Here is a 17,304-nt window from a genome sequence, read left to right as displayed (position 1 = left end):
AAACTATACAAAATGAAACATTATATGAAATAGAGTCTTATTTTATTTCACATTCCCTGTCATGTTTTAGCCAGCAAATTGATTACTTCCTTATATCAACACTATCTAACTGTGATTTGGGTAGGTCTTTTAGAACACTTACCCATTCATGATTATGGTTAGAAGAGTATTTCTGCAGTGGTGACTCTGGGTAACATATCTCTGCTTTTATTACTATCCAGTTGTTAATAGAACCAAACAGGTAAATGCATTATTAATGTTCCAATAAGAGTGAGCATTTAGTTGAGAGTCGGATTTTTCATGAAATCGCTGATGAATGATATATCTATGTTCTGAATAAGCTGATCAATAATAGCAGGAGGATGGAAAATTCCTAATAGAAACTCACATTCTTGAGAGGAGGACATATGTTAGAATATAGACCCTGATGCGCTCGGTGGCTCAGCCTGTAATCCCGCGCCTTTGGGAGGCTGAGGTGAGTGGATTGCCTGAGCCTGTGGGTTCGAGACCCGCCTGGGCAGCGAGACCTCATCTCTACAATAAATCAAAAAATCAGCCAGGCGTGGTAGCGCATGCCTGTAATTTCGGCTACTTGGAAGGCTGAGGCAGAAGGATCACCGGAGCCCAGCAGGTTGAGGCTGCGGTGGCCAGGAGCGGCTGCTGCACTCCAGTCTGGGCGACAGCGTGAGACTCCAACTCAAAACAAAACAAAACAAAACAAAACAAAACAAAAAACCAGAATATAGACCCTGAAGCAGGAATTCCAAGCTCAACTCTGGTTTGCTTACTTTTGATCTTGAGCAACTTACTATACATCTCTGGTCTCGGTGTTCTCATGTGCAAAATGGGGCTAATAATAGTAATTATCTCCTTGGGTTATTGTGATGATTCAAAGAATTGTTGCATGTACTTAGATAAGTACCTGGTACACAACTTGTACTCGATAAGTAGTAGCCATTATAATTGAGTACCAAAAAGCTCCTGGTACACAACTTGTATTCAATAAAATCTCTTCTTTAGTCACTGTGTCTTAATCAAGGAAAGTTAACTAACATCATATAGGACAGGTCTGAAGTATTTTGCGCATAGAGGTGGGAAGTTTACAACACTAATTATTTTTTATTGAAGTGCTTCTCACTACCAAGGCAGATTGCCATGAACTGGCCCTGAAGAATCCTCTGCTAATCTCTGTTATTTTCACTTTCTCTATGCTTCCTACAGTGCAAAACTGACACTTTTATTGCCTGCCAATCAAAACTCTCCTTTTTTCACTGTGACATAAACTGACCACAGATCGTACATCTTTGAGTCTTCAGTTTTTGAGACCTCTGTTTATTTGTTGCAAGTTTTCTCTAGTTCTGAGCCATTTTGGAATTTGGAGGATTCTAGAAAGTTGGTTTCCATTTTTATCAACAGATCTATATTGAGTATATTTCATATATAAATATATTTGTAGCTGATTGTAAAAATTAAATGAAAATCTTGTCTCAAACCTTGATAAATCAATACAAGAAATGCACACAAATTGTTTACCAACCATGCACTGTTTTATCACTAAACATTTGATATACATAATGTGTGGATTTTAAAACACACATCTTGAATTCAGTTACAAAACATAACATTAGGATGACTCACAATGAAAAATTACTATTAGAATTGGAAATGACAATGTAAATTTGATCTAAAACAGAAATGAAAGCTTGTTTTTCAATAGCTTAGAGAGTTGCTTAAAGAAATAAATCACTTGCCCTATATAGCTCTTTGAAATAATAAATTATGCCTTGACAGCTGTGTCATTTCAATGAAAAGAAGTAAGAAATAGACCCTTATGCCTTCTTTGGGAGTGAATGGTTGTTTTAATTTAGATGGCAATAGATAACCATTTGGTTGAAAGAATTAGAGAATTTGTATATATGTATACATATATATTTATTGATAGATTCAAATGAACTCAAAAAAATAATCATAATGCTTGATCAACTTGTCATAAACTGAGTTTTGTAATGTCAGAACATAATAAAGGCAAAACATTGCTCATCAAAAAAAATCATTTTTTTCATTGACTAGTAACAACGATGATTAATGAGTGTATAAACCTGAAGTATGCTGCAGTCTGTGCAGGTTTATGGCCAATTTTAAATTTAAGGAGGCTAAATTTTTATCAAGATAGACTCATTTCCTTTTAAATACCTTAAATTTATGTGGTTAGTTTATCAAACATGGAATTTAAGTAATCACTCTCCATAAATTAGCCGGAATCAAGAAGACTGAACATATAAAGTCACTCACCACTCGTGGGTTTATAAGATACTCCCAGAATGGCATGACCAGAAAGTGAGATATATGAGATTTGAAAATTATGATTTCTGAAGTAATTATTTAAGATAATAAGTAAGAAAAATTAGCATACACATTAAAATGCTAATTACATAAATGAGATGTTAAATTTCATTAGCTTAGAATACACATTAAATACTAGCATCAATATATAATATATGTAAGTGCTAACATGTTACATATCATGGCCTACATTAACATAAACACTAATACATATTTATTTATCATATTAACCTCTTACATTTTAAGAGAATTGCATGAGTTGCCAATTATTTAAATGTTAGGAAGAAAAAATGAATAAAATATAATTTGTACCAACCTATTGCAAAAAATGGAACAGAATTTGTGGGAGACAAATAGTCACAAACTAGGGATAAACCATGGTAGCTAATAAAGACTAGAGCACAGGATAATAGGAACAAGGAACATTTTAGTGCTATGGTTCATGTCTCAAAGGGAAGAAAATATTTAGTCCTCAAATCCTGTTTGCATTTATAGATGCTATCATTTTAATTCTTACTTCTTGACATCAAATGAAGAGCTGCCTCATGTTTCTTTTTCTATGCTGATGAGAAGAAAGAGAGGGAGAGGCAGGAAATGGTCACTTCAGCTATGAGGTAAGAAAAGGAGGATGTCTGCATTACTATCAGAGACTTCCTGTGCTAATTCTCTGAGGCTCAGAAGTATTTCCATGTCAGTCATGAATAAGGTCACCCAAGTCTTTCTTCACATCAGCCTAAATAATTTTCTGCATGCTCTCAGAAAAGTTTCTCCATTATAGCTTCTGTCCTCAGACACAGGAGGAAAATATATTGACGGTGTGGTTTTCTAGACTATAGATTTTTCATCTACAACCATGACTAATAGCATTAATGGCATAATTTTCTCTCAGCATTTTTTCATTTTTCTAACAATTAATCTTTAAGATGTCCAGCTCCAATTTAAACAAACAGAAAGCTAGTCAGCAGCAATATTAATTGGCGACGGAATGACTAAAATTATGGTTCTCTTCCAGAAACTTCCTGAATAGGAAAAAGAAAAGTCACTAAAATAAAACAATATTGAGTCTTCCAATCCTCAAGCATGGAATATTTTTCATTTGTTTGTGTCTTCTTTGATTTCTTTGAGCAGTATTTTTGTTGGTTAGGAAGATACCAAGGTATTTGTGTGTGTGTGTGTATGGCTACACACTTACAGAAATTGGTATAGGCAATCAATTCGATGAAAACCGCAATAGCCCATGCCATAAGAGACAAGAATGACAAATGGGACTTCATTAAACTGAAAAGCTTCTGCCAAACAAAATAAACCATTAAGAAAGTGGGAAGACAGCCCACAGAATGGGAAAAAATATTTGTCAACTGTATACCCAACAAAGGTCTAACATCTGATTTACAAGGAACTCAAAGGTGCCAAAGGAAGAAAGCAAATAGCCCTATTAAGAAGTGGGCCAAAGATATGAACAGACACTTCTCAAAAGAAGACAAACAAGCAGCCAACAGATACATTTAAAAATGCACAGCCTCACTAATCATCAGAGAAAGTCAAATCAAAACTACATTGAGATACCACCTAACTCCAGTCAGGATGGCCACCATTGATAACTCAAAAAACAACAGATACAGGAGAGGATGTGGAGAAAAGAGAATGCTTCTACACTATTGGTGGGAGTGTAAACTAGTACAACCTCTGTGGAAAACAGTGTGGTGATTTCTAAAAGATCTAAAAATTGACCTTCCATATGACCTTGCAATCCCCCTTCTGCTAATATACCTGGAGAAACTCAAATCATTCTACAAAAATGGGACTTGCACACACATGTTTTTTGCAGCACTATTCACAATAGCAAAAACATGGAACCACTTAAAGTGGACTGGATTTTTAAAAATGTGATACATGCACTTGATGGAATATCATGCAGCCATAAAGAAGGACAAAATTATGAACTTCACAGCAACTTGTATAGATTTAGAGTCTATCATACTCAGTGATCTATCAAAAAAAACAAAGAACTGGGTGCCACATGTTCTCTCATAAGTGGACCCTGAACATTCATCATAATACTACATGAAAGACACTGGCACTAGCAGATAACTACAGGAGGAGGAGGTTGCATAACACTAACAAGGGTACCTGATCCCCAAATAGGCAATGTGAGGACCAATGGAAGGCCCAAATTTCACATGCACGATGACCACTGATGTACCTAACCATGAACTGTACCCCATATCTTTAAACTTTTAAAAATTAAAAAGAATAAAAACAATAAGACTACATGCATACTTAAGAAAGTAAGTTGTAAGAGGTAACAAATCTAAGGTGATTTTACATGAATTAGTTAATTCGGCACCTCTGAAACTTTAGGAAGAATCTGATAGCCACTATTTCTCCAGATCATGCCTCTTCACAGAGTATATTGTGGGAACTCAGTATCCAAACCCAAGTATGATAAAAGGGAGGGAAAATGTAAGGACCAAAAAGCTAGCAATAGCATCCATTGTTATTTTCCTTTCATCCCAAGGTAAGCTTCTCCAAAAGTGAGCTGATTCTTAATAGCAAGCCTTTGCTACCCTGACAAATCAAAACACATCTCACTCAGAAGCCTTGGCTGGCATTTATTAACAAACAAAATTTGAAATCAAGTTGAATAAGATAAATTATGAAATGATATTTACTTTTAAAAAATGGAAAACTGGCCGGGATTGGTGACTCAGCCTGTAATCCCAGCACTTTGGGAGGCCGAGGCGGGTGGATTGCCTGATCCCGTGTGTTTGAGACCCACCCAGACAACTTGGTGAGACCTTGTCTCTACAATAAATCAAAAATTAACTGAGTGTGGTAGCACACCCCTGTAGTTTCAGCTACTTGGAAGGCTGAGACGAAAGGATCACCTGAGCCCGGCAGATTGAGGTTGCAGTGGCCGGGAGTGTGCCACTGCACTCCAGTCTGGGTGACAGAGTGACTCCAACTCAAAAAAAAAAGGAAAACTGATGCCCGATGCCTGTGCGTGTTTGACACCTCATGAGTGGACTTTAGGCCGAGTTTTATCATTCTTATTGTTTTTGTTCCAGTTAAGGGAGTTTACAGAAGGTTTAAAAAGTTATGAGAGTATATAGCTGGCTGTCTCCTTGTGTCACTTATTATTGCTTTCATGACTAATTCCACCTTTAAAGCTTCTCCTATTCTAATTAGGAGAGAGTGGGGAAAGATTTCAAATAAATTAGTGGATTGAAATTTTAGGTAAAAAAAAAACACAGTAGAAACACAGGATATGCCAAAATATTAACTTTGTTCTGCAGCCTGTTAGTTCTGAGGCGTAGGACATATGTTTTGTTTATCACTGAATCCCCAGCCTCCATTACAATGCCTGGCATTTAATCCCTACTCAAATATCAGCAAACAATATCATGATAATATGCTATGATATAATAACTTAGTACAGATGCCAACCTTGTGCCCTAATATCAACTTGAGGCATTCACTTGTATGCTTTTAAACCTTAGATTTAAGAAATGAAACAAAACACAAATGTAATAGGATGTAATATGGTGAAAATAAATCCACTTGACAAATGTAAGGCCATAGGAATGAAAGACCCAAAAAGGTATGTTGTACAGAGATATGAAGGTACTATAAGAATACCACTAGGAATGAGGATTTAAGTCAATAGTTATATAAAGCCTCTTGTTCTAATCTGGAATATCTACAAAATAACAACCGTCAACAAATTACATGGCTTTCTAGCAACATCATGGCTATCTATAGCTAAATTCCCAAAAAGGTGTTACTAAATGAAGGAGAGTCTGAGGGGCAGGACTAAAACAAATAAGATAAACAGAGACGTTTAAAGGTAAATGTTCAAAGGAACAAAGATAACTTTTGAATGATAACTAGATCATTCTTAGGAAATAATCAAAAGATCATTCATAGGAAAGTAAAATTGTGTGTGTGTGTGTGTGTGTGTGTGTGTGTGTGTATGTGTTTTAAGAAAGTAAGCACTTAGGGTAAGTAATGATCTCCTGAGACATTTTATAGAACAAATGAAATAAGATAATTTTCTAGTTACCAAAGTATGAGAAGAAAAATTATGACACAGTTAATTTGCACAATTGAAAGAAACAAGCAGCATCTAGACAAAGTTTACTTGTCGTTCCAGGGTAAAAAGGTAAATCTAAATCAGATTGTTTACTTGAAATATTACTTATAAGTAGATTCATTTCTTTTCCTAAGACTAGCCAAGGGCCAAAAGAGATGGCTGGAAACTTTTTAAAATATTGAAACCAAAGAGCAATGTAAAGGCAGAGGGAAAAGTTACTTTGGAAAACGTTATCAGTGTCAGAAAAGGCAGATTGCCCACCTGGAAAAAGAATGGATTAATTAAACTGATAGTTAAAATAATTCAGATTGCAATCATAAAATCACTATGCTTCTCTTCATGTTAAAGCAATGAATTATATTCCTAGAACAGAGTTATCTAATTCCAACATTCTTGCTTAACTAAAGCCATGTACATACTTTGCTAGGTACTATTTTTATAGTGGACTAAGCCCATATCTTTAGTTGCAAAGTGAGTTTTATAATGTGTAGCAAATCATATGTGTATAGTGCCTTATGATTACTTTACATAATGATATATAAGCATATACAAGTATAAATATGGTTGTTAAAGTTTATTAACTCTTCTTATAGACCACACAGACAACTATGTTTTCAGAGACACGTTAGAAGTTTCTTAAATCTCCTACCTATCCCTGAGAATGGTCCAGAGCTCTCCACCTAGGCAAGCTTCCATCAACATATACAAATATTTGCTGTCCTTAAATGTTCTGTATAATCTGTAAATTGCAAACAAGAAAATAACGGTTATATACATTATTGTCTTTTAAAAGCATATAAATTTTTGAGGGCCCAGATTACATTTTTGAGGTGTCAAGTTTGAAAATTTATCAGAAGAATGAGAAAGGTCTCGGCCCATAACCAGAGGAAAGAAGTCAGTGGCTCATGAATAGGGTTTTATTAGGAGAGAGACGGAGTTTAGTTTCTCTCTTGAAATGGATTAATCCTAATGATTATGGATAAAGGGTTTCTTAGGGTTCTTTCATTTCCAATTTGTCTGGTGTTTTGAGCATGGACTGTTGAGCAGTATTTGGTGGTTGCAAACATTCAGTTTACATGAATATAAAGTAGATTAAATGTTACAAATATAAGCATGTATGAAATTCATGTACTATTCACTTAAATTCATGTGACACTCTGTTTTCAGCAAGTTCCCATCACTGGCAAATTAATTACAAAAGCGTCTTCTGCATATAAAAAGCTCCCATTATCCTCTTAACAGTACTGAGGTGGCCAACTGCCATTCCACTTTTTTAGATATTCAAAAAATATTCAAATAATTGAAGATTAAGTAGTTTGATTTTTTTTTTTTTTTTTTTTGAGATAGACTCTCACTCCGTAACCCAGGTTGAAGTGCAGTGGCATGCCCACAACCACCACAGCCTCTACCCGCTGGGCTCAGGCAATCCTTCTGCTCAGCCTTCCAAGTAGCCAGAACTACAGGCAATTTGCCAATTTGCCCGAGCTGGTCTTGAACCCATAGGCTTAGGCAATCTGCTCGCCTCAGCCTCTCAAACTGCGGGGATTACAGACTGAGCCACTGAGTCCTGCCGCTATAGTTTGATTTTTTAATAATGTGTCTTTTAAGCACCAGAGGTGCCATGTAGAGTTTGGGGTTAAAAAAAAGACGATAAAAATGGAATGTTATAAATTCAGATACCTCCTTTGGGGAAAGGATTGTTTTCAGACACTGATTTTTTTTTCCTCTCTCTCTCTCTTAAAGAAAGAATCAAAACTTTATTTTTTAAATCAAACAACCTTCTGAAGATCGGATTAAAAAATATGTTTGTGAGAATAAAATGTGGTAACAGTGAGCTGAAGTGGCAGAGGGTTTGTGGTTGATTTGCCACTTACAGTTGGATATTTCAGTCCCTGAGGCAGGGCCTTTACCTCACTATGAAGTCGGAATGAGCCCCCTGCATGATCTGCTTCTCTGAGCGGATGTGCTCTTGCTGTCTTGTATCCACGATGTGGCGTTTCTTAAGAATCTTCATTGCAAACGTTTTGGATTCTTCACTTTTCAACTGGACCTTAAAGAAAAGGAACAGGGAGTAAATGAGAAAAAACCTATAGACTTATTATAACAGAGGACACTGTTATTCCCAAATCAATAGGTGCAAGGGGCCCAACCCACCACCCAAATCACACACATAGTAAATCCTTGAGAGTTCTGGCTTTAAAATCCAGGGCTCAAACCCAGTTTCGTTCTACTAGGTTGGCTGAATTTTAACTAACTTGATTCCAAATCGATTATGTTTCTATTTAGATTAGAAGGAAAATGTAGTTAATTCTAGCTTTATTATTTCATTTCATATAATGTGTTTGAGTATATTTTATAGCTTTCCTCCTTCAGTAAAAAAAGCAGAAATAAAAACTATTTTTTCCCAATTTTAAGTGAAAATGGCAAAAAAAAAAAGATCAGATGGACCCTCATGTTTTTCCTCCTTAGTCCTAATCCACAAACATTTCTAGAGTTTTTAAATTCAGGGGCAAGGCCCTTATCTTTGCTGAAACTGTAGGCTTTCATTTATTTAGTATTATCTATAGTTTTATTTATTCTCTTTTTACCTCTTAATCTTTTTTCCTCCCTACAGCATTAAAAAAAACAACGTTTTTATTTTTTATTTTTTATTTTTTTGAGTTGGAGTCTCACTCTGTCGCCCAGACTGGAGTGCAGTGGCTGCTCCTGGACACCGCAGCCTCGACCTGCTGGGCTCCGGCGATCCTTCTGCCTCAGCCTTCGGAGCAGCCGGAATTACAGGCACGTGCTACCATGCCTGGCCAATTTTTTGATTTATTGTAGAGATGAGGTCTCACCTGCCCAGGCGGGTCTCGAACCCGTGGGCACAGTCAATCCACTCACCTCAGCCTCCCAAAGGCGCGGGATGACAGGCTGAGCCACCGAGCCTGGCAACAACAAGATTTTTAAAGGAGATTTTGAGAACTACTGTTTTTCTTTTTAAACATATATGAAAGCCAAACATCCCTTTGCCCTCAGACCTTCATCCTCAGTAACTGGATAGATCTGAGCTTTAGTGTCTTCAATGTGTCATGCCTCTGTGACAGCCCACATGGTACCCAGTGGCTCTGGAGGAGGTTTGGGAACACCAAATGCCATACCTCAGACAGGCTGCTGGTCTGTGTTCACTGTTCTATAAGACATTTTAACAAGATGACTTGTAAGAAGATAGAGAGAAAGAGAGAAGGAACAGAGCTAATCACTAAATTATCATCTACTGCTCTCAAGTAGCAGAATCTTCCAGACAGTACCAAACATCCCACACTATTCAGAACTAATGACACCTTGGTGAAATAATATGCCACACTGCTTCTGCTTTTCAGATGAAGTACAACTGTCCCCTCTCTAGCTGTGAATTATTTATTGCTTCATCAGCAGGGATAATGATGTTCTTAAGTGTCTTGCTCATGCACACATGTATGGATTGAGTTCAATCTGAGAGGACATTAATGTGGCAAGTTCCTTAGAAGGAAGCATGAGGATGTGTCAAATAAATGGGCCTTCGTTTGCTGCTGGCATTTGTGAATCTATATGATGGGTTAGAGGGAAAAAATGGATATTTCAAAATGTCTTTCACAGCAAAGGCCCTCTACTCTGTCTGTGAAACTCTTAAAGATGACAGATTAGTGTGATACAAATACATTGTATGTAGTTATCTTTCAAAATAAAACAAATTGCAACAACTCACTTAAAAAAATCTGGACAGATAGAAAACAGGAATATCAATGTCAGAGTACTAAAACTCAGAAGACAGAATAAAGTCATATTCCTTCTCCACAGTCTTGCCCAGTTAAGCTACTGAGGACTCTTGTGTAGTTCAAATGCCTAATGTAAAAATTATTATCTTTAGCGAAATCACAGATGTTTCACTTCTGCACACAGTAGGAAGAAATAATTCTCCCTTTGTGATCACAGGTTTAGATTTGAATTCTGACGCCACTTAGTTTCTCTGGTCTGAGCCAGTTGCTTAACTGCTCAGAGCCCTAGTTCTTGCTGAGGACAATACCAGCTACCTCACAGAGTTATTGTGATCCAAAATAAGAATGTGCCACAAAATGGGTATTAGATAATGGTCTTTCTGCTTGGACCCTAGCTCTACCTAGCAAGCTGTACCAAATAGGGCAACACAAATGTTGCTTTTTAAAATATTGCTTTTTCAGAGGCGCAAACTGAGATTTACCAGAAAGGTTCATATCTGCCCAAGGCCACAGAGTTATCAAGTGACAGAACTGGGTTCATTTTCAGATCTTTTTGGCCCAGGCTATTTCCAGGATATGCTGCTTCCCTCCAGCTGAATACAAAATAAATTAAAGACACAATGAGTAAGACTTTGCAAATCATAGTTTAATGGAATTGGCTAACTCACAAACTCTCTGAGAGAAAAGTTGAATGATTATATATTACCTTTAAGTTTCACTTATGCTAGGCATGTGGTTTGGGTAATCAGCGGAAGCCTCAGTGTCATTTTCCTAGGCACTTACGGGGATCTCAGTGTGTTATCAGTGACTTGGGGCACCTGACTGCTTGAATTCTGCCAGAAGCCATATAGTGTGGGAAGAGAGTGATGAGAACTGCCAGGGGGCAGATGGCATGAGAAATGGGTAAAAGCTATGGAGATTGTTGGGAGTCAACAATCTCTGTACTGGTTTCTATCCTGACCCCAACCCAACTCAGTGCTAGTAAGTCAATAGGTAAAGATCTGTGAAGCTATTTCTAAAAGATTGTGGATGCCTCTACCACACTGGTTTTACTCTCAAAATTCTTAGAAAGAGAATACGAACAAGAAAATACTATCCTTGAAGATCTTCATTTTATTTTATACAAATAATGTTATATGCTATGTCAGAAATTATAATTGGTAAATGCTTCATTTAAATTATATTATATTGGCATTTAAATGAAGGTATACTTGAGCAAAATGTATCTCAAGGTGGGAATTTCTGACAAGGATTTTGACAAGTTCTTAACTATATTAATTACAAAAAGTTTACAGGACCATGTGGCAAACTACAGTGGCATTCTACTTTGTCTTTACTTTGCTTGACAGCAGTCCTAGGGTCTTGAACCACATTCCTTGGTAAAAAACAAAAACAAAAACAACCCTCTAGAGCAGCACCTTAACAGGAAGTCAGAGCACCTGAAGACCACTGGTGTAAGTTAACTCAACAAAGATAATTGGAAATGTTGAAATTAATTCTCTGAATAATGCCCAACTAACATGTTCATCAAAAATCTCCTGATAAACTACTTCTCAAAGATCATTCAATAACATTTAACTTAATACTGTTTCTAATTTTAAAAATGGGGAATAATCTATCAAGAAGAGTTTGGAAAAATAAATTTGGAAAAAAATGGGAAATAATCTATCAAGAAGAGTTTGGAAAATAAATTTGGAAACAATAAATTTGGAAAGAAATGGGTAATAATCTGTCAAGAAGAGTTTGGCAAAATAAATTTGGAAAAAAATAAATTTGGAAAAAAAAGGGAATAATCTATCAAGAAGAGTTTGGAAAAATAAATTATGGCACATCCCTACAGTGCAGCTGTAAAAATGATGACTTAGAATTCGATTTAACTATAGAAAAATAACCAAAACATATAAATGAGTAAAAGATAACAGTTACAGCCAGTATATATTTTATGAGCCCAATCTACAGTATTTTTATATGTGAGTTTATATCTACCTATATCTGTATCTAAAATAAATTTATAAATAAATAATCAGAAATGTGTTCATTGATAGCTTAACAGTGAGTCATTTTTACTTAGGAAGAATTTTTTAGTTGATTTTTATTTCTTTTTACTTTTTGAATTGTTTAACTTTTATACAATTGTCATATCTCCGTTTTGCAATGAGTAAAAATAAAACTCTAGTACTGGAAAAAATTTTTAAATGTCTTTTAAATTCAAATAACTGTTTATTATTATTGTCTGACTTTCTGAAACTGATTCCAGTTATACTAGAATATCAAGAATGCAGAAACTTTGAGAAGTTATATACAGCATAACAACTTATTCATGTTTGGGCTGAACCAAACTATTCATCTCCTTAAAAAAACTTGCCACAATTGTTTTTTCAGTATACATTTTCAGAGTTAGTTAGAGCAATTTAGTTAGCCTAAACTACTATGTTTTATTATAAAAGTATTTTAGCAAAATGAATCCATGGAAAATTTTAAGACGAAATTTAGTTTGCTATTTTTTTTTTCTTTTTGGTCAAATTAACTATACTGAGTCCACTTGTACCAATTTTAAATGAAGAGTTTTTAAATTATTATTTTAAAGCAGGTCAGCTAGAACTATGAAATTCGTTTTGAAAACGGAAGGTTGGCAAAAGAGAAGAAAAGGAATGCTATTTTTCTTTTTACTCTTGCCCAGGAATCCTTCCCCGCCTAGCTGGTTAGTTAGACTTACTCCTCAGGTTTATCTTCCTTTACAGACTATCCTGACCTCCTGTACAAGCTAATACACTGACTGAAAGTATGACTAGTCTGATATTTGACTACTTTTGTTTTGTTTTTCATTTTTTTGCTTACAATCTTGGACAAATTACTCTCTCTGCTCTCATTTCCTCATTATCATGGAGATAATCCTCATAGGATCCCTGTGAATATGAAATAAAAAGGCATCTATATCCAATAAAGCATCTAGAATAGAGTAAACCTTCAGTAAATATTAGCTGATTTTATTCTGATGTGCTTCTTAGTTCAATGGTCTCTTCAGAACAAAGCATTGTCATCAAATATGAGCAGCTACAGGCTGAATATCACAAGGGGCCAATTTCTATCCTTTTCCAACCCACCTTAACGCTAATAAGTGAATAAGTAAAAATCCGAGAAGCTACTTCTGAAAGACTGTGAATGCTTCTACTACACTGGTTTGACTCTAACATTTTTTAGAAAGGAAAAATGAGCAAGAAAATGCTAATATTCAAGATGTTCATTTTACTTTATACAAATAATTGTGTGAGCTACATCAGAAATTAGAATTGGTAAGTGTTTGATTTACAGTAAAATATTACTTCAGTGTGAAGCACTATATTACCATTTCAGTGAATGAAAACTTGGGCAAAATGAATCTTAAGGTGGGAATTTCTGACAAAGATTTTTGACACACTCTTAACTGTTTGCCTCCAGCTGGTGCCTAAATAATACTGATGTGAAGATGAGAGGTGATGTCATCAGCACTTTAAAGAGTTTTGAGGATATATTTGCTACCTATATTTAAATACAGTATATGCTTCCTTCTTACCTAAGGTAGGCAGTTGCCTTAAAGACTTGTCCTCTAATATTTTGTCCTTATTGGGAAGGAAGGTTATGATCAAGGCAAGGTTAAACCTGGCTCAGTACCACTGGCTGGACTGTAAGTTGGTCCCTGAATTCATCTATTTAAGCTTATCATTAATAGAGTTCATAGTTTATTTTGCACTGCTATATATTTTTTCATTATTTTGGAAGAAAATTACTTTCTGAACTACACTGTAATTAAAATGATTTCTTGAATTCAAGGTGTAATCTGTCAATATCACATGGCTCATTATTATGCAAAACTCCCATATAAGGTGGTTCAAATTACATTTCCATACACTGCAGGAGAGAGGTACTCACTTCATGCCCTCCTGTAAGCTAATGCTATCGAACAAAGATGACAAAGTGAACTTAGACAGGTTTGTTCTGGAAAGCTGAGGCCTAGTCCTGGATCTTTCTCTAATAATTTTATAACTTGTCATATGACCTCACTGGACCTCCGACCACCTCTCAGAAAATGTATTCCAAGATGTATTCCATCTAAGGGCTCATTCCAGCTGGAAAATACTATGCATTATGCATTTGTGATTTGACATAATACAATAGGCAGTTAAGCACGTTAATTTTATTTAACCCATGGAAATGACCCCATAAACATATGAAAATAGCTCTGAACAAAAAAAGGCGTGGGAGGGGGAGATACCCAATTAACACAAAGGTTATTTAAGGGAACATGGTAGCTCACTCTGAAAGCATGAACTTGAGCTTACAGTTATAAGCACATGCTGTTGGGAATTAGAGGTTTTGTTTTTTCTGTTCTCTCAACCCCAACAAATGAAGGGATTGGTTTCTGTTGTAATCTCTGTGTTACTACCTTTCAAAGAACACATATTGGATAAAAATAGTGCAGCTCTTCCAGGAAGAACATTAGAACAGGCTTCAAGTCATGAGGGAATCTAGGCCGAGTCATAATAATTGTAATAGCTACAAAATAGGACGGGCAACTATTTTCTCTAAATAAAATAGCACAACATTTTAATTAGGCAGTGTATTATTTGGTAAAGTATAAAGTCATTTCTTTATTTTTGGCTCAATTTGACCTGAGAGGAAAGGGCTTTGTAATTCATCCAGAAATAATTTGGCAGTGGTCTGTGATCTCTGATTTAAGATTTAAGTAGCCCACATTTAATGTTCTATAGCAAAAAGAAAAGTTATATAGTGAAAAGAAAGGAAGAGGAAGGAAGGAAGGAAGGAAGGAAGATGAGAGAGAGAGAGAGAGAGATCTAGATGGAAAGATCTAGACGGAAAGAATGTGAGTGTTTTATCCTTTCAGATTTATGGTGTCAAACAGCCAGGATCACCAAAATAGGGCAAAAGCTTATAATAAAACTTCAACACTCTAGAACATCAGCAAACTACCACTAGACTCTATAAATGCGTAAGCACTCAATTGTTCCTTCTCCATCATTTTCCAATATCCCCCTATTGCCAGACAGCCCTTCACAGTTCTGTCAGACATTGGCCTCAGATTCCATGCTTAGGAAACAACTTAAACATTCTGTTTTGCAGCAGATGAGTATAATAACAAAGCTGAGGCAGGATGTAAAGAAGCCATACACTTGTCATAAAATCCCAGAAGAAAAAAGGCACAAAGTTACTGTAGATTAAATAACTGGATATTTAGATTATTAAACTAGATTTACAATCATACATATAGAAAATAAAAATACTTAGTGCAACACAAAATTTAATGTAGAAAATCTGTACCAGAAAAGCTAAATCTTAGAGATAGGAAGTAGATCAGTGACTGCCTGAAATGGGGGTGGGAATGGAAAGCATTTGTAAATAAACATAAGGATTCTTACTGGAATGGGTTATAGTATGGTTATACAATTCTAAAAATCACTGAATTGTACACTTAAAATAGGAAAATTTTATGGTACGTAAATTTTATCTCCATAAACCTGTTAAAGAATTTTAAAAAGAGGGAAAATTCATAACATATATGTATCTATAAGTTCTAACTATTTTCTTTATTGATTTGTCAGATAGCTATGTTTCATTTACATTATAAGGAACTAAATGTCAGAGATGTGTTTCTCGCTATGCTTATCTTTTCACTTTCAATAAAAGTTCCCCAATTAGCCAAAAACTATATTTCTTTTTAATCTAATTTCTGTGAAATATGGACACATTTTAAAAACTATTATCTTTTTTAATGACTTCACTACTTGCTATTCATTGAAAGTCCTAATTTTGAATACTTAATTTCAAAAAAGGTAGAATTGTGAATCAATTTAAGCAAAAAATACATAATTATCACAATTTGTAAAAAGTTATCTTATCAAAAAGTAGGTACAGTCAGCCCTCTGTATATGTGAGTTCTACATCTAAATCTCCAGATACAACCAGTAAAAGGTTGAAAATATTCTAAAAAAAAGGGATGACTGCATTTGTAATGAACATATACATACTTTTTTCTTGTCATTATTCCCTTAGCAATATAGTATTAACAGCTACTTACATAAAATTTGCATTGTATTAAGTCTTACAAGTAATCTAGAGATAATTTAAAGTATGCAGGAGAACGTGTGTAAGCTATATGAAAATACTGTGTAATTCTATATTAGAGACTTGAGTATCAGTGGATTTTGGTATCTGCAGGGGGCAGAGAGGTTGCTAATGGGAGGTCTTGGAATCAATCTCCCGTTGACACTGAGGGATGACTGCAAGTGCTCGGCAGTGATTTTTAATATACAAGCTGCAATTGTATTCAAGTCCATGTGACCTCCCACAGTCTCATTTTTCTCACCTATATAAAATGGAAATGAAACTGTCATTATTTTATAGAAACAGATTTTGTAAGATCAAATCAGATAATGTACATGAAAATATTTTAAAATTAAAAAGCACCATGTAAAAATTATTATTACTATGATGATTTCCAGGTTATATGGAAATGTTAACTAAAATGGATACTTGTAAGTGATATTCAACTACTACAACTCATGATTAATTTGTTTTTGAGTGAGTTGTCCCAATCAATTGAATGAAAAATAAGGAGTAGGAAAAATATAAATGTCTGAATTTAAGGAAATTTTACTTTCACAGAGAAAGAAAAAGGAATTTTATTACTATTACTTAAATAACGTTTTGGACATGCTCAACTAAAGTGCCCACATGTTCAGAAGAAGCCACGTTACTACATTCATGAAAGAAAGTGAATTGCTGTAAGTGCACAAAATACTTCTATCCTACAAATTAGTACTAGGTTGTATTCCCCCAACATTTCTTAATAACAATAAGAAAGTACCAATTCTATTATAACTCAAGCATAGATCACAATAACATCTGGCTTGTTCCTTAGAATACATAACAGAGAAGAGTAAGAGGAAATTGTTACAGCCTGAGCGACCCGAGTCCAAATGACAGAGAACGTAAGGGATGGGTTATGAGTTTGACAAAGTTGTCAGAGTTGTAAAGTTTTTCAGCTATGAGGCAGAGAAACACAGCACTCTTGTACTGGTGACTCAATTTTTTTTTTTTTTTGAGTTGGAGTCTCACTCTGTCGCCCAGACTGGA

The 17,304-nt window shown here is 35.2% G+C and overlaps 1 protein-coding gene across 1 annotated transcript in view; it reads right to left on the bottom strand.

The window, feature by feature from the left end:
• Positions 1-17,304, bottom strand: part of LOC103275000 (cGMP-dependent protein kinase 1) — a gene marked incomplete at its 5' end in the record, with an annotated part of 255,331 nt that overhangs the window by 19,524 nt on the left and 218,503 nt on the right. The window contains 2 exons of the mRNA XM_008072418.2: positions 7,086-7,175; positions 8,347-8,486. Of these exons, the coding sequence (XP_008070609.2) occupies positions 7,086-7,175; positions 8,347-8,486 (230 nt within the window). The remainder of the gene's footprint in view (positions 1-7,085; positions 7,176-8,346; positions 8,487-17,304) is intronic.

Source organism: Carlito syrichta, unplaced genomic scaffold, assembly GCF_000164805.1.
Source record: "Carlito syrichta isolate Samal-C Ts95f unplaced genomic scaffold, Tarsius_syrichta-2.0.1 Scaffold315165, whole genome shotgun sequence".
NCBI classification, from domain to species: Eukaryota; Metazoa; Chordata; class Mammalia; order Primates; family Tarsiidae; genus Carlito; species Carlito syrichta.
The sequence above is the reverse complement of the archived record's forward strand: the minus strand, read 5'-3'. Positions and strand labels throughout refer to the sequence as shown.